The 18,572-nt window shown below is 32.9% G+C and overlaps 2 protein-coding genes and 1 long non-coding RNA gene across 5 annotated transcripts; all 3 read right to left on the bottom strand.

Annotated features, from left to right (window-relative positions):
• Positions 1–291: 291 nt before the first annotated feature.
• On the bottom strand, positions 292–5,006 carry LOC140834139 (ABC transporter G family member 15-like). Its single transcript, XM_073198808.1, has 9 exons — positions 4,387–5,006; positions 3,222–3,301; positions 2,650–3,111; positions 2,434–2,556; positions 2,064–2,195; positions 1,617–1,901; positions 1,248–1,520; positions 1,034–1,141; positions 292–895 (listed from the first exon to the last, which is right to left on the bottom strand). The coding sequence occupies exons 1-9, from the start codon at positions 4,646–4,648 to the stop codon at positions 539–541; spliced, it is 2,082 nt and encodes a 693-aa protein (XP_073054909.1). The 5' UTR covers positions 4,649–5,006; the 3' UTR covers positions 292–538.
• Positions 5,007–9,031: 4,025 nt separating this feature from the next.
• LOC140834138 (RNA-binding protein Y14A-like) lies at positions 9,032–11,744 on the bottom strand. Its single transcript, XM_073198807.1, has 4 exons — positions 11,426–11,744; positions 10,414–10,550; positions 10,013–10,158; positions 9,032–9,306 (listed from the first exon to the last, which is right to left on the bottom strand). Exons 1-4 carry the CDS (start codon positions 11,694–11,696, stop codon positions 9,261–9,263), a joined length of 600 nt encoding a protein of 199 aa, XP_073054908.1. The 5' UTR covers positions 11,697–11,744; the 3' UTR covers positions 9,032–9,260.
• Positions 11,745–12,716: 972 nt separating this feature from the next.
• Positions 12,717–14,422, bottom strand: LOC140833448 (uncharacterized). 3 transcript variants are annotated; one of them, XR_012118485.1, is made up of 4 exons: positions 14,012–14,422; positions 13,224–13,843; positions 13,031–13,111; positions 12,717–12,943 (listed from the first exon to the last, which is right to left on the bottom strand). It is a non-coding gene; the product is annotated as an uncharacterized lncRNA (long non-coding RNA). The 3 variants fall into 3 exon arrangements; XR_012118484.1 differs by having other exon boundaries at positions 12,717–13,111; positions 13,224–13,294; positions 13,562–13,843; XR_012118483.1 differs by having other exon boundaries at positions 12,717–13,111.
• Positions 14,423–18,572: the final 4,150 nt, after the last annotated feature.

Here is an 18,572-nt window from a genome sequence, read left to right as displayed (position 1 = left end):
TTATTGTAAAATTTGAGTTAAACGCGAGATAATACAAGGACGAAGATTCTCATTAAGAGCTTCTCATCAAAGTCGTCGGATTTTTAGGTCCTTTTGCAAGGGTTCCTACCAAATAGAGCACGGATCCAAGGAGTTCAGTCGAACAAGATAAGAAGTCTAAAGGGGGCAGGATCAAGTTTGAAAGGGGGAATTCTAAAGATTCCGGGAAGAATCTCACTGCAAACTGTATCTTGAAAAGGACATACGCAAAATGGTATAAGGCGAAAAAACAGTTGTGTAAGTCGAGAAAGAAAAATAAAAATACAGAGCTATACTGCAAATAAATTCAAGAAAACATTAGTCTGAAACAAACTGTAACATCATTGTTCATAACAAATAATGCACAAATTTTACCATGAACCCTCTCTTTCAAATCAAACCATGTGTATGTCCGAGTATAATTCATTATTCTGACCAAGAAAGAATCTCATAAAATGTACCGATATGAATTTCATTGATATATAACAGCAACTTACATGTCGTATATGTATCGTTGATCCTACGGTAAAGGAGAGGTAAGACCCTCTTGAGACGACAGTGACCGAACGTTCTGATGCCGGTTGGAAAGTATGCGTGGCTTCTTCTGAAACGAGATCTGCCTACTCAAGTGATATCGTGTTCTCATGGTGTAGAGCGAATGGAAGAAAGGGCCGGCTCTTTCCTTTAACTTGAGAATGAGGAAGAAGACGAACCTGTAAGCTACGATAAGGCCATATACTGCCAATAAGTCCCACCATTTCGAATGGTCCAGCGAGATTCCAAACATGTTTGTTATGACATATTCGCCGGTTAGTTTTGGGTCACCAGGGAATAATGGATCAAATACGAGTCCAAGCATGTCGTTCTTCATTCCTCCCTGCATTTCTGACCGTGTAAGCGATTTTTTTTTTTCGTTTATGAAGTATGAAATGCTACAACTAAAGAATGTCCCAACTTTTTTTTATGGAAACCAACTTCTCTAGGAACTAAATTTTCACAAATATGTGGAAAATACCTGCAGGGACCATGCTCCATAACCGATGTATGAAATTGGATAGCGCCAAATGACCTTGGGAAGATCTGGCAGCAAACGGAAGAATCCAGCAGTCATCATCATAATCCCCTGTACGAATACATGATAATGATAATGTGAGGCAATAAACTAAAGCTTTTGGAAAAATTACAAGCAACCTACAGATCATCCCCTGCTTTTACATAGGAATACTTACGAGAACTCCGGCTCCAGCGATGATCCCCATTAAGAAGTTGGGAACCAGAGAAGCTATGATCATCATTACGCTTTCTACCATGGCAATGCATCCAAAAATATTCATACAAAAGTAGGCATAATAAGGAAATCCTGGCCGAAATTTCACCATAAAGTGTGTGATTGTCCCACTGATGGCAGAGACAGCTACCAAGAATGGAAACGAAGACAAGAAGTTCGACAATATAAACACGGCCACGCCATAATATCCATTGAGCCTTTCTTTATGAAAGACCTGTTTGGTCAAGAAAATCAATAAAACGTCGTGAGTCTCTGTATGTCCTTTCTTGAGTTTACTTGTTATTTTTGAAATCATACGCATTTATTAAACCTTCATTTCTTCGATGAATGATGGAAATCCTCCTATTGACATGAAGGTCATGAAACCTATGACGAATCCGCCACAAGCTCCCCTAGCCAAGATTGCGGTATAACTGGTTCCGACATCATAGAATAGGGTGCCGACACAAAGAGCAACAACGGTATATATTACGATTCGAGACCAGTAATATCCGATGTCTCTATTCATGTTCAAGAATGATCTCTGTGTCAATGTTGTAAGTTGCTTCCACCATCTCGCTTGACTTCCTTTAATTGTTTTAATCTCGAGTCCTTCCTATGATTCATCACAATATTCTTCTAGAGTTATCAATTTATAGCATATTATTAAACTAGGCAAAACAGAAGAAAATAAGCAATTTTTACCAGTTCTCTACATATCTTAGTGTCTTACATTCTTTTAACACGAAAATCAGAGCTTTGATTTCTATGAACTTACAATTGCAGAGATTTCTTGAGTCCTTGATCTCGCCTTTCTTGAATACTCGGAAAACCTGTATTTCTCAACAAGCATTGATTTGATATCAGCAGTAGCCAAATTCATCAGAGGATCTGATGTTGTGTGTGTTTCCTGTTATGTAAGAGATAGATATGAATATTCCGAACTACGGTGAGTATCATAAAACTGCTCTTTATATCTTTCTAACATCATTGAATATGTTCCACAAGAATTTTTGAGATAGTCGGGCTTAAATTTTCGTCGAGCATGATTTCAACTCCAACAGAAACTGGTAAATAATCAACTAGCCAACTCAAACCTAAGAAAACAACATATTATAGAGTCAGAAAGACAGGTACTGGATCCATACACGGAGTCTTTGTGAACCTTTCATCGTGGCTGTCACGACATCAAAATCTGAGTTAATACATCGCAGGAAATGATCCGAAGGATTTCTCCTACTTGGACAGGGGAATCCTGATTCAGCAAAAAACTGAAAAGTAAAATAATATCACTGAATATTATGATCAGATTAAAAATACTAATTGAATCATGGTATCTCAATAGATTCATTCTGTTATAATACCTTTACAGCCATTCTTGCTTCTCCAAAGAACACTGTTTCTCCTCCTGACAGCAAACATAGATCATCAAACAAAGCGAAGACTTCACTACTTGGTTGATGAACAGATGAGATCACCGTTCTCCCATCACGAGCAAGATTTTTAATGGCTTGAGTAACAAAGAAAGCTGCTGCACTATCAAGGCCACTAGTAGGTTCATCAAGAAAGAGTAGACGGGGTCGTGTTAGAATTTCGAGGGCGATGCTCAATCTTTTCTTTTCTCCGCCACTTATCCCCCGTAACTGCCAATTCCCAACCTGACGATCCGCGCAATCTTGAAGCCCCATTTCCGTAATAATTGCTTCGACTGTCCCTTTGATGTCTCTTTTAGCCATCGACGCTGGAAGCCTGAGATGCGCCGAATATGTTAAAGTTTCTCTTGGTGTAAGAGTCCCTAACAAAACATCCTCTTGTGTGACATAAGCCTGGAAAATCGATGTAAATTCATTGATCACTGATCATTGAAATGCTGAGATACCAGCAGAAAAGTTGCTAAAACTCGTAATTTGATCCCACTGGGTGTGAGGATACTTACAACAACACCATAATCCAGTCTTTGCTTCTTTCCATTGAGAAGAATATTTCCTGTCATGACGATATTTCTTGACAATCTACCTGTCATAAGCTGATCATATTAGTGGACGAAGAAATGATGTTGAAGCAAAAACCAAGTTTTTCCCTACAAATGATAGGCTCGTTCCACTATCAACGATTTATTCTTGTGTGGATATATTGGCAAATCTATAATTCTTGATCTTCTTCATGAACTGTTGATCCATCCTTGATAAAATTGCTAAATTGAAAAGCACTTTCCTTTATATCAAAACACAAACCATATCATCGCTCTATTATTTTCAAATTCTCTCATTTTCCATCCTTTCTACCGTAAGTCCACAACAATTCTCTCTGCGAGCTGGTTGAAATCACAGTTTTAATCAAAGTTCCGAACAGCGCGAGCCCGTTTTTTCGAGATCCAATGATCCATGAACAACAAAATCAAATACTGATCCGAAATGGAGAACATTTAAATAAAACAAATAATGACGAGCAATTCTGTACAGATCGCCCCATACAATTATGAGCCTACATGAATTTGAGCTGGCAACCATTATTGCACAACAACTCATTCATATCGTTGAGTTCACTCCAATAATTCCCTCCAAAAACCAATTAATGCTAGGCCTATTCTATCCCACGCAGGGAGAACTTCTCCTGTGGATAGGAAACCAGATGGGACTCACCACGATCCAATGGTTGGCAATACACCAAGAGGACTTTGTAGCATAGAATTTACCTAAATGGTATCATTTGTTTTTTATCAGTTCAAACACAAACTGGTAGCCTTTTGATCTTATATTGATCTTAAGTAAACATTAGGGATGGGCTTGTACCATGATCCAAGAAGTCAATCCACACAAAATCAGAAAATTAGTAAAAATTATAATACATGACTTTTTTCCCTAATATTCTTGCTAATTTCTTGAAAAAATCAGGCCAAATACAATACATCCGAAATGTCTGTTCGTTTGCATTTCTAGTCTTTTTTTCCATCGGTATGACCCATACGGCTCTGGATATTGCTGAATTATTGAATCTATATTCTAACTCCTTTGCTAGGAATTTATGAACAATGGATACAATAAAAAAAATTAAAATACAGCACATTAAAACTATATTTACTCAACTAAACAAGCAATTACCTGCCAAGGCATCAAGAAGTGTGGATTTGCCAGAACCCGAAGGACCCATAATGGCCATGATCCGACCCGGTTCAGCGAACCCGTTTAGCCCATGAAGCAGCTTCCTCGTCGGCCCCTGCCCAAAGTTCGGCAGCACCACCGTGAGCTCCTGCCAAACCAAATAAGCTTCGCCGCCGCTGCGCAGCAAGCCCTTCTCAACATCACCGCCAGAAGCACCATCCATCACAGCATCCGCACCACCGCCCGCCGCTTCTATCTCCATCGTCAAGTCTATTAATCCACTTCAGTGCGTGTAAAAAAAAAAAAAACCAACTGTATTCACCAAAGAAGTAAACTCTGACCTCCCTCACTTCATTTTCTTGGTTGAAATACAAAACCCACCTCGGTATTTATATGGGAGATGGATGGTTGTTGACGGGTACTGGCCATCTGTCGGTGAAATTTCCAGCCGTCATCTGAATGCATGGCTTACTTTCGATTAGGAAAAAAAAAAGAGGGGGGGTGTGGGTGGTGTTGAATAAATTATGTGACGAAATTCTGGAAAGGGACAAGAAATTTAATGCAGTCTCCCAATTATATGGTTTGCAGTTGGATTGAAGCATAATTAAGATCGAACCCAAAAAAAGTTGAAATATTTGTGCAAACCTACAAATACAGCTGCATGTCTACGTCTGTTTTCCATTTTCCCATCAAGAAACTTCCAAGCTTTCGTATCTATCACTTGTTGACGATAAGTATTCCACTGATTATAATAATAATAATATCGCAAAATATATATTTTGGGGGATAAATCAATAAATAAATGAATGATTGAAAATATATATTAAAATAAAAGTTTTAACACTACAAGAAATTGTTGATTCTAGAGCAATAAATCCGTCAACGTTTTGCAATAGAGATCGATTAGCGATCGATTTTGATGTATGATATCAAAAGAATTGGTCGTTAATTGTTAGAAATCGATTTAATTAGACCGTCTCTAAATTAGCAATCTAATTTACTACAGCAGTCTCTCTTTTAAAGACTGAAACAATAAATTTGGTTTGAAATTAAAGACTATTTTAATTTTGTCTCTATTTCCATTACAAAAATATCGTTTTAATTTATGAGATTGTTATATAATTAACTGGGATGATATTTTGATATTTGATTATTTTATTTTAGTATGTAATTATTTTGTGGATAATTAAGAATTGAAATTCAATTATTGAATATTTAGAGTTAGGTGAACCGAGATTCTAACAATTTTTTATTTATTATTTGCAGTCTAATTATTTATGTTCCGTTTGTTTGGTCTTTTTACTTCATTATTAATTTAGTTTATTAATTAATTGAATTATTGTTTTAACTAACTAAAGTATTTGCTTAAGGTAAATTTGTCTAATCAAACTTTATGCGGCCGATACTCGTATTTTGTACGCTATATTATAACTTGATTTGTATACTTGCAAATCATTCAAACTTAAAAGATTAATTATATTAAAGAATTTACTGTGCAAAAAAAGCTCAATCAAGAATAATTATTGTAGCAGAGGTATTTAAAATTTTGACATTTGACGATATCAAAGCTAAAATGATAAGTCATAAATAATTTAGTTTTCTAAAGATATTTAGTAATAAAAATATCATGATAGTCATAAAATTAAAATGTTTCACCATATATGATAGTAAATATAAAATAAAAAGGGGGGGCTAGGTATATGATGTTTTCAAAATAAATATTTTTAGTTAAAATTTAGAAGTGGCATTTTAAATTTTATTCTCGAGTTTTATATGAGAACAATATTAAAGAATATCGTAATTTCACCTGAAATTTAGTAAATGTTGCGGCTTGCGGATATTTTAAAAAATACTATCCCTACTAAACAAAAAATTCATTTACAAAAAAAAAGAGACAAAAAAATACACACCATTTGTGAACTTCAAGAGAAATCAATGTAAGATTTGTTTTAAAATAAAGCAAAAACTTGTGTAAGATGATCTCACGGGTCATATTTTGTGAGACGGATCATATTTTGTGATATGAGTATTTTATTTGGGTCATCCATGAAAAAATATTACTTTTTGAATAAGTCTCTTGTGAGATGGTCTCACGAATCTTTATCTGTGAGACGGGTCAACCCTACATATATTCATAATAAAAAGTAATATTCTTAGCATAAAAAGTAATATTTTTTCATGGATGACCCAAATAAGAGATCTGTCTCACAAAATATGACCCGTGAGACCATCTCAGACAAGTTTGTCTTACTTTTTATGCAAAAACTTATGTGAGACGGTCTCACGGATCGTATTTTGTGAGACGGATCTTTTATTTGGGTCATCAATGAAAAAATATTATTTTTTATGCTAAGAGCACTACTTTTTATTGTGAATATCGATAGGGTTGACCCGTCTCACAGATAAAGATTCGTGAGACCTTCTGACAAGAGACTTACTCTACTTTTTATGCTAAAAATATTACTTTTTATTGTCAATATCGATATAGTTGACCCGTCTCACAAAAAACATTCTTTTAAAATAATAATTTGATGCTTCTTGTGGCCGTACGATGATATTATTGTCACAAATATTTATACATACGTAGATAATCTATATAGCCGTGAATAGTTAAATTTGGAAGAAAGAACTTGGTCAGATTTTTTTCCTAAAAAAACATATTAGCTCGTTCGATATTTGATTTTTATTTAAAGTTTAATTTTGATACATTAATTTATAATCTTATATTGTTTTGGTCTAATTCTTGACGTGACATCTGACAAGTCGGAACTTTTGGATATCACGTAAGCATTTTCCCGAGACACATAATCGGCGATCAGAAAAATAAAATTCCATGTACCGAACAACCAAACCGTAAAAACTTATTATACTAAAACTCAAAATTGAACAAGTTAATGAAAAAAAAGTAACTCTCTACAGTATAAGAAACAATGCGGGAGAGAGTTGGTTTTTTTTTTTATAACAAAAACAGTGTGAAGAAGAGTTTCTTGATCGCCCCGTAATCACGTAGAGCAGCACCAATTAAAGAAAAAGGGTCTTAATTATCATAAATGATAATTAACAATATGAAACCTAGGAACACCCCATCCTACACCAATAAAATAATGGGCCAACTCCATTAATGAAATTTAAGAGATTTGTAACTGTGAATGGTGTGATTTGGATTGAAAACCAAACGGGGACGGGACTTTAATTTAAAGCCAATTTGAGCTGTCACATTCAATTATGCCACTTGCTAACATTATGCCTCTATTAGGAGTTGACAACTAATTAATTGTCTACACGAAACACAATTATGTCAAACCATATTTATGGGTTGTTTTATTAAAATATTATGCAAAATCAAATTAACACTGTTTAGAGAAGAAAGAAAAAGATCTGCGAGACACATCGATTGATATATGATTGTAACGAAAAGTAATAGGTTTGACATAAAAAATAATATTTTTTTATGAGTTGGGTCAGTTCTTAGTTCTGTCTCGTGCGGGTTTTTCTATTGAAAAAATCATTCTTTATTTTTTCGAGAGAATGACAAATTTTCAGTGAGAGCTGACCTTGTCTCTGGCTGCCTATCTTGGGAGTTGGGATCTTAAATTATGATTTAAAATGTATTAAGACTCTCCAACTCAAAAAGAAAAAAGAAAACATGTTAAGACTGTGTGAATATTAAGATTGCATTTGAATGAAAATATTTGATCCAAACTAATAAATAAATTTGATAAAAGTATTAAGGTGTAGAATTGGATGCATGTAATATACCATTCAAATCTGTTAAATTTCGAATAGTTTGTACAATAATTCAAACACCAAATTTCCATTGATTATATTGTTCTCTCAACATATAAATTTCAAATTATGCACTATACATTAAATATTTGCAGCTTTCATGATCCGGTCACCAAATGTATGTTTCCGATTTCGTCATTAACTAATAATAGTTTCGACTAAATATATTCACAAACTATTCGAAAATAAATACTTGATTTATATTTATTTAATATATAATTACATTGTGTTAATAAAATGATAAAGCTCGAGAACGACTCACGAATTATCAAACAAATTAATTAGCTCGAGCTTGACTAATAAGAGTTCAAATAAATTCCGGTTTGACTATGAATACAAATCAAATATTTTTTAAAGATCACAAACCAACTCCATCGGATTACACCCGCACTGATTATTTTCTATATGATATTATTTTATATGAAAATATGTACTCAGTCATCACAAAAGCATACTTAATTCACCCAACGAACAAGGGGAAAAAAAACCTCCTACTTTACACGGAACTAAAATTCAATAATTTATATAGTTTATATATTGGTAATAAAATAATTTAAGACACAGTTCAACAAATTAATGAAGCCCATTAAAGACAAGAATTATAAATTTAATTTTAGAACCAAATGCAAGAATATTTAGCTGGATATTCACCATGACGGAGGTATATACCATAAGAGACTGTACGACCTTATGCCAAGGGCATCGATGCGATTTATACCAATTACGATTTTGGCACAAAAATAGAGATAACATACAATACATCTCATCCATATATCGAATTTCTTCGATTGCACCCTTGTCGAAAGGGGAAAGGATTACGAAGCCGATCAGCATTACTGTAATGGTAAAACCATGGGGGTGAGGTCTCAATAAACTTTACTAGAGCAGCAATGTTAAAGAAGACATTATGAGAGACTTGTAGTGAAGTTCATGCCTCTCCGGTATTCGTCAATGGGGAAATAAAAGCAAGTATTATCATAGGAATAACATCATCATACATACTAGTCATCGATTAGCATCAAAGCCACAACATGTCTCTTGACCCAAACGGAAAAACAAAAGCACGATTTCCCTGAGTCGTGTGAACATCAAAACCTCCTCCTGGGACTTCTGGAGCGGTGAGTTCGAGGTGATCTGAAAAAGATATGGTAAAAAGGGTGACTTGAAATGTGTAGTGCTGAATGTGTAAACAAGAAAAAGAAATCAAAATTGGAGCAATTTTTGTTCTGAATCTTCTAATTAAAAGATACATTTTCTACAATTGAACTTTCAACTATTGTTGCTGATCTGCTAAGCAAGAATAAAGCATGCATGCAAATAATGGAAGATCTATACTTTCACAACATGCACAAGAAGTAGGTTAGATTATCAAAGAAAATATTGTGGAGTACCATTTCGACGCAAATGGCGTTGATGGCATATATCAAGAGTTGATATTTAACAAGTTGAACATTTAAAGTACTAATCTGACAAACTTAAGGATACATAAGAAAAACGCAATTTTCAGGTAACTGATCAGAATTCTTAAAACAAGGGTTAACAGTTGGCAGATTAAGATCTTTTTATTTTTTCCAATTATTTCCGGTCTCTTCCATTATTTTCCAACACTGATAAGTCTATTGTCCTACAGAATGGGTCCCTGTCCAGGCTGTATTCCATGAGGAATATCAAAGAATAATATTTTCCTCGTCAACAGCCAAGAAACAGTCGAACAGTGACTGAACATTCTAATCTAATTATCTACAACAATGTGCATTATTTTGACATTGGATCAGAGTTTCAACATTTACAACGCCTACGACAACCATTTCAATTTCATAATGAATTTTTGACATTATACCTCCTTCGCAGATTCCTCCTCCTGAATGGGCCCTTGCTGAAAGCCCAATCAACATTTATGGGCTGTGTCAGAAGTTCAGTTCCATCCATTTCTGTAATAGCTCTCTGAGCCTCATCAAACTTCTCGTATTCAAGAAGAGCATACCCCTGTATAATAACGAGTATATTTGGTTACTGGTTAGTTAACAGAAACGCATCTGAAAGAAAGATTCGTCACTCAGAGAAACAAGATGGACCATACGAATTGGTACGGACAAGATCAAGAAAACTTCTTGATAGAATTAGAAGTTCCGAAATACTTAAGATGCATTTCATCGAAGTACAGAGATGAATTACTAGAACTAAATCAGCTGTATGTCAATCCATTAACCAAGCTTTCAACAAAATTGCAACTTATCATACCTTGACAAACCCAGTACGTCGATCAAGGTTCAAGTGTAGATTCTTAATCTCGCCAAAATCACCAAAAGCATTTTGTATATCATCCTCTTGTGCCTCTTCGTGTACTCCAGTAACTAGAATAATCCATCCTTCGATTGCTGGACAAGTTTGGTAACATTAGAACACAAGCCGAGTCTTTGGTATAGCCCAGCAATAAAAATTTAAAATTAGCAACAAGAGGTGAAAATATACTGCTGCAATGACAGCAGGAAATACTTACATCAGCATGGTAATAAATACCCAATTTCAATATCACAATATGTAATGCTACTAATTTTCATTTAAGAATTTCATCTCTCAAAGACCAACATATTATTCAGTACTTGAAAATAACACCTATTCATAGCAAATCGCTGCTGAAAACTGCTTGAAAAATAAGTTCGCTCTCTCAAACCAGGAACGAATCATTCTTTCCAATGTCAACTGAAACTAATCACTCGAGAATTGCACTATAAAACCCCCTTGTTTCATATCTCAGACTACTTTAGTTGAAGAAACAGTTCTTTAACCAATAATTAAAAAAAAAACTCTAAAATGGATACGCAAAAGGTTTGATTACAACTTCACAAAAACAACAAAAATGATTTGGAGAATTGGAACTGTTTCCTTAATTCTATCAACCCTCCATGTAAGTACCCAGTGTAATCGAAAATCCTGAAACTCTTCCTATTTATGCTGCTCAGATTTTTCTTGGTCTCTCCCCTATCAAAATTTCTACAGAGTTTAAGCCACACATATTCGAGAGAATATGCCACTCAGTTACTTAACCCCCATCAAAAAGCAAAACCACAAAAATACACTTCTCAGAAACCAAAGAATTCGATTCGACCTCACAAAACGAGGTGGGGCTCGTCACCACGCTAAATTAAACAAAATAAATTACGAAATGGAGCAGGGAAAAAAAAAATGAAACCATAACTAAAAAACAAGTAGAATTAGAGATTCTGAAACAAGTAGAATTAGAGATTCTGACATCGTTCGGGCCCAGGGCCGCCGACGGAGTCAAGGGAGTCGAAGCGAGCAGACATTCGGGCATTTCGGTCCGCCTCAGCAGCAGCCTCGTCGCGGAAGCCGCGACCCTTGGTCTTCTTGGGAGCTGAAGACGAGCCTCCGCCGGCGATGGCGGACTTCAGACGCGGGATGGAGGCTGCTCCACGGTTCGGAGAACCTTCCCCGATATCTTCATCCATGAGATCGTCATCCTCTGGCTCAAAATCCACCGCCTCCGCCTCAATGTTCGCCATTGAAATGTGCAACTATCAGGGTTTTGAATTGTATTGATTTAGGGTTTACAATATATGAATGAATTTCGATTTTTGCTCGTCGTCGTTGCCTCTATAAATTTGGGCCGAACCGTATCATTCTATGGGCCACATCGTACGATACAAATTCTCTATTCCGCCCAAAGACTGAGTTGGATCATGGATCTAAGTGAAATTTATTGAATTTTTTTTTTTCCCATGTGACTGGGTGAATAATATTTTTTGTTAAAATACAAGTAATAAATTTAAACGAATTATTTACAATTTCGATTTAATAAATTCGAATTTTTGGCTTTATTTTATGAAATATCGGTTATGTATTGCTAATATGGGTATTATCCATCCGCCAGGAGAGTTTATAAACAAATACAGATATTTAGTATCATCCTCGATACTGAGATATACCATAAGACCAATAAGTTGATTCAAGATCTCGTTATTAATTTCTTGGCCTAAAAAGAGTAATCTTTCTCGATGAAGTCGATTGATTAGGGTAGAATTGTATCCCTTAAGAACCGTACGTGCACCTTTTGATGCATACGGTTTAACAAAGATTGCGAAAAAAAAAGCTTCCTATCTTTGTCGATTTTATTGTTACAGATAGCAGCAAGAGTTTTTTTGTATACAAGGCCTCTACTATTCAAGGGAAAATCAATAACTCAACACCATAGCAAATCATCAATCATGAGTTACAAATACACATAAAAATCCACACGTCTATGAATATAAACAAATCAAGATAAGAGTAAGTTTTTCAAAGACTAAACTACTTATATTAGACAGTCAAGTAACATAAAATATTGTAAATGAGCTTTAGTCTTCACTAAACTACTGATATGGATCTGATTATCTGAAGGAGTTCAGACATGAATATTGCTGCAAAATCATTAATCCTTTTCAAATTTCTTTTGCATAAGTTTTAATAAATGCTGACATTAATACCTAAATTCTATAGTTTTTACTTGAAATATAGTTTAAGAAAAGAGATCACTGGTATTTTAGCAAACTAGGATGCAATCACTGATATTCAACATAGTAATATGTGGTTTAATAATATGGAAATGTGATTTGAGAAGGTAGCTTACTCCCATTTCATCATCTTCATTGTTTTCTCTTTGGGTTTCCTCACGAGTCTCGATTAGTGCTCGGGATTTCTTCGTCTTATCATTTTTTGAAGTGTATAAACAAAAGAAATCATGGAGCAACCTATCCTAAAGCAATCCGGAGACCTGGATTTAACAAGTAAGCACATGCAGTAAAGTGACTTCTAGCTAAGATTAAGTGACAACCCCAAAGTGTTTTGATCATTAGGTTACATCGAAAAACTCATTTAGGTCGTCGTCATGGTTCCTCCGTGTTGAATTATCGGTTGTTCCATTTCTGTTTTTCATAGCTTCCTGCAGTAAAGAGGACAAAAAATTAGAAACACGAGATAAAAAATTCACCAACTGAAATGCTATATAAGCGTCGAAGTACATGGTGTATATCCTCATATACGGGAGAGATTACATGATTAAGAAAAGTCTTTGGTCCTCCTTCATATATTATTGGCGTGACTCTTTCTCCAGTTATCATACTCACTGCACCACTCAGCAATCCATGCAATTCACTTACCATCGGAAAGAAACTAGTACTGAAAATACTTGCACATATGTTCACAGTCGTAAATATAGTTCTCAGTAATTAATTAAAAAATAGAAAACAGCCAAGTCTCGTGAAACTTTGTTGTGGTAATGTAATAACTTTTATTATTATCCAGAAAATGTGAGGGGACGTCTGAATCAACGAGGATGATATTGTTGGATAAACAGTAAGCAGTGAATGAAAAAAACTTAGAGTTATCTCACATCAGAAAACGTGTCAAATCTGAGCTAAGGGTTTGGGCCTCAGAGGGCATCAGAATCTTTTGAAAGGGAGAAGTAGGGATAGGTTAGGTCTCGTTGAAGCACATGCGTGTTGAGTTTGATCCAGTGTGTCCCTTGGCCTTTCACATAAAGTTGTGTTTGTATCAAGAAGGTTGTGTTCTTTATACGCAACTGGTGGACTACTATAAATAATCCCTCAATCTGCGTTGCTCTGTATTTTCTTCTCGTTCACTTTGTGCATGAAAATTCTACATATTTCATTTGCTCTTACCAAGAGTTGTTGTGCTGCATTCTCTCGAGAACTAATGAATACAAATACATACATGTCTCCTCACAGTGCTTCGATTGTTGTTTAAAACCTTGACTAGAAATTAAGACATAGAGATACATACATGTCTCATCCAATAAAGTGATGACTAGAAATTAAGACACAGAGATAGTTTCTTAAATTTGGCACATCCAAAACAAATGCACAAGCAGGAAGTATAATCTCTGGTCGGATCCGAGCAGAAAGCACTCATCCGGGGAAGATCGAGGAAAGGAACAAGGCTTTCCCGTAAGTGGCTCTTTAAAACTCCATCTAGAGCATACGTTCTGTAAAGTTACCTCCTCTACGTACCGAAGGAATTCCACAACAACGGAGCCAACAGGATGGAGCCTCGGTCCGGAACTCATCATTACGACGTTCCTACGGGTAGTGAGGGAAGAAACGGGTAAATACTACCCGGAAGGATTCGAACACAGTCTAGAATCACGGGAAGATAGCGAGTTGGTAGCCTCAACAGAAGGTCTGCGTCGTTTCTAAATAGACTATATCTAAAAGGCTGTTGAGTTTATGTAAGTATTTTTTCAAAAATCGAGCATATTTACCCCCCATTGTCGTAAGATTTTATATCTTATTTTTAAAACCACGTGCTTTAAAATGTTAGTAATTTTTACTTTTTGATTTTTTTTTTACGGGGGAGTATTGTTTTAAGGTAAAAACTTGTGTGAGACGATCTCACGAGTCGTATTTTGTGAGACGAATATCTTATTTGGGTCATCCATAAAAAATATTACTTTTTGTATGCTAAGAGTATTATTTTTATTGTTAATATCGGTATGGTTGACCCGTCTCACAGATAAAGATACGTGAAACCGTCTTACAAGAGATGTATTGTTGTTTTAATGAGCCCAAACTTTTAAGAACTTTTATGATTTATCATATTTTTACATATGTTGTTATGATTATCCCAAAATTTTAAGAACTTATTATAATTTATCATATTTTTACATATTTTGTTATGGTTATCTTTTCAATTTCGGTTTTTTTTTTAAAAAAAAAAGAAATCGAACACCAAATCATTAGTTTTTAATTTTATTTTATTTTACAAATAATTTAATTTCGGTTTACAATTCAATGAAATCTACGTAGATAAAAAGCATGTAGACCCCAAATAGATATTGGGTCATAGTCATGTTTATTTTAAGTGGGTCAAAGTTTGATTCGTACGTCAATCGTATTTCAAATTGATTGTACATCCATCATCTCTTAATATTTGTGAAGTATTTAGAAATAATATTGGTTAAACGGTTCAAACTTCAATTATTATTATTTTTAAAATGTGAAAGTATGTTTTTGAAATGATTTCAGAAGTAAGAAGTTGATCTCATTCTTGGAAATTACAACAAACTAAGTTGATAAATGCGAAAACAGCCAACAATACTTTAATAAAAGTAAATATAGTAGACAGCAAGATAGAAAAATTGTTTCTGGAAGTTCGGATGACAAAACATTTTATGTTTCTCCTTCTTTTGTTTTCAAAAGATATCACTGGAAGACTTTGATTGATATACATTTGAATAAATCCAATTGAATAAATCTTATATTTGTCTTTTGAAACTCTTATATTACAACACAGCTCTTTTCTCAAATTACAAACACTTCATAATTTACATTAGATAAAATAATGAATAAATGAGAATAAATATAACACGAATAATCTTCTGAATCTATTATGTTTTTAAAGCGTATGTTGAAAATTCATTCTTAATAAGTATATATGTATATCTAAATAATCCAACAAGACCTTAATTAATACCATAATTGGACTAAAAATGGGGTAAAAACATTTGGTTGATGATTATTAATTTTTCCAAATATATTAAGACAAAATCCCAACCAAATTGTCAAAAAGAAACAAAAATAATAGAGGGTATAGCTATAGAGTGAGACCTAATTATAGAGATAAATAATAATAATAATAATAATAATAATAATAATAATAATAATAATAATAATAATAATAATAATAATAATAATAATAATAATAATAAAATTAATTTTTTCCGATTTTTTTACAGCCTCCAAGGTTCGAAATCATGGTCGTCCAATTATTTCAAAAAATTAATCAAATCTTATTCATCCCAAAAAAATTAACTCGAAAATTCGAATAATTTTTTTTAGAATATCGATTTGTTCAAAACTGAATTTGAGATGAATCAAAAATTAATTATTTAAAGTTAGTTATTAAAACTAATTTAGAAGTGACTTTTTGTCCCACATTAGAATATTTAATATCTCAATTATATGGACTATAAAAAAGTGGTGTAATGCACCGACCTGTGGATGAGTAATGAGGAGCTTTAAATTTCTTGGGAAATGTATGAAAAATTAATTTATTAATCAATTACCAATGACACAATTTGATAATATTAAATTATATTAATTATTTCTCTTGATTATTTATTTCTCCTTTAAAATTTGTTATTTCTCCTTCCGTGCTAAATTACTTATGGAATTTCATTTATTTTTCATTGGTATAAATACCCAAAATTCTTATTTATTTGTTTTTCCCTTAAAAAATAAATTTTCTTCTACGTGGATTTGACCATACTCACTATTTACATTCAATTTATTCGAGAATATGAATTAAAGTTTGGTGATTACAAGACAATCTATCAATAAGAAATAAAAAAAATTTGAGTCGAGAAAATGAATGTCATTGTTACGTCTCAAACTCGAGATTTTGTTCAAAATTTGGAACTTTTAAGGTAAAATAGAAATAAATAATGTAGCTTTCAGGATAATATTTTTTAAAAAAATAATGTAAAACTCAATTACATCGAATATATGTTTGTTTGTTTACATGCAATAGTATCGACGACAATAATACAATTTTAAATTATTGCACCATAAAATTTAAACATAATTTTTTTTTTTGAAAATAGATTTTTAAAGAAATTTATTTCCATCTCTTCTGTATCATTATATCCAGGTTTAATTTCGTTATTTATTTATTTTAACCTTTTTTAAAATCTAAATATAAAACTATTTTTAAGTTATTTATTTAAATATATGAATAGGAAAAACAAATATTGTTTCTCTGTCACATATATAATATAAAAATTATATTTACTAATTTATTTTAAAAAATTAAAATATAATATATTCTAACTTTCAACTCTCCAAATTTCACCGCATCCCAAATCCTATCCACACAGCCCACTTGGTTGCTTTGTCCTAACCCACTCTGAGGCTCTGAGCTTTGACCAAATCCTCTGCAAAAGTTTAATTGTGCTCAAGTCTTATCAATTAAAATGAGATTTGTATTTTTAAAAAAAAAAAACAAGAAAAGATATGGGTATATTTTCTAAATAAATAAAATACAATATTTAATAAATTTCAAATTTTATAATAATTGAAATTTTAAATATACTTGCGGTGATCTAAGAAGAACTAACCACACAAATTTTTTATGGAGGGCATGTCTCTTGTAAGATGGTCTCACAAATATTTATCTATGAGACGGGTCAACCCTACCCATATTCATAATAAAAGTAATACTCTCAGTATAAAAAGTAATATTGTTTCATTGATGACTCAAATAAGAGATTCGTCTCATAAAATACGATCAATAAAGTCGTCGTACACAAATTTTTGTCTTTTATAGATTCATGTATGCTTCTGTATCTTGATAATTTAACATAAACTCTTGAATTTTAGACGATGGTTTTATAAAACTATTTTGAAAAGTATTATCATTATATTTAAAAATATTTGTTATTAATTAATTTTATAGAATGACTGATGAGGAACAAAAATTCAATGTGTCCATCATTTTGATGGATGTATGACATAGATTGATAAAGAAATCGATATTTATGTTAAGCAAAATTACTTTTATAATTTTAAACCATTCAAGCTCTTATTTTATTCTAAGTTTTTTTGTTAATGAAATATACAGAAAAATTGCATTCATTCCAATAAAATGAAATTTGAAGTAACTCATATATATTTAAATAATGTTTATTTAATTTTTTTAGATACTATTTTTTTAAATATTTTTTATTTATTTTAAGGACCATGAAATTCTATGATTTGATGGGGACATTTGTAGAAAAAAAATTGTTGAGAAAGTCTGTCAATGTTTAGAATAATATACTCTCTTAATATAACACATATAATCAAATATTATTCATATCCTGAATTTTATTATTTATATATATTTCTTAGTTTGGTGGCTGAATAAAAAAATTAAAATATAACGATAATATAAATTAAAACTCAAACAACATGAAGTCTTATATAGATCACTTTTAATGATACTGTGTTATTTGACAGTGTACAATATATAATTATATACGAGTAGGTTTCTTGTGAGACGATCTCACGATTTTGGCAAAAACTTGTGTGAGATGGTCTCACGAGTCGTATTTGTGAGACAGATCTATTATTTGGATCACCCATGAAAAAGTATTACTTGGAGTATTACTTTTTATTGTGAATATGAGTAGGGTTGACCCGTCTCACAGATTATGATCCGTGAGATAGTCTCACATGAGACTCACTCCACGATTTTTTATCTGTGAAACATGTCAACTTTATCGATATTCACAATAAAAAATAATATTATTAGCATAAAATGTAATATTTTTTTATGGATGACCAAAATAAGATATATGTCTCACAAAATACAACCCGTGAGACCGTCTCACTAAGTTTTTGTCACTA

The sequence above is a fragment of the Primulina eburnea genome, chromosome 6, assembly GCF_022965805.1.
Source record: "Primulina eburnea isolate SZY01 chromosome 6, ASM2296580v1, whole genome shotgun sequence".
Lineage (NCBI taxonomy): Eukaryota > Viridiplantae > Streptophyta > Magnoliopsida > Lamiales > Gesneriaceae > Primulina > Primulina eburnea.
The sequence above is the reverse complement of the archived record's forward strand: the minus strand, read 5'-3'. Positions and strand labels throughout refer to the sequence as shown.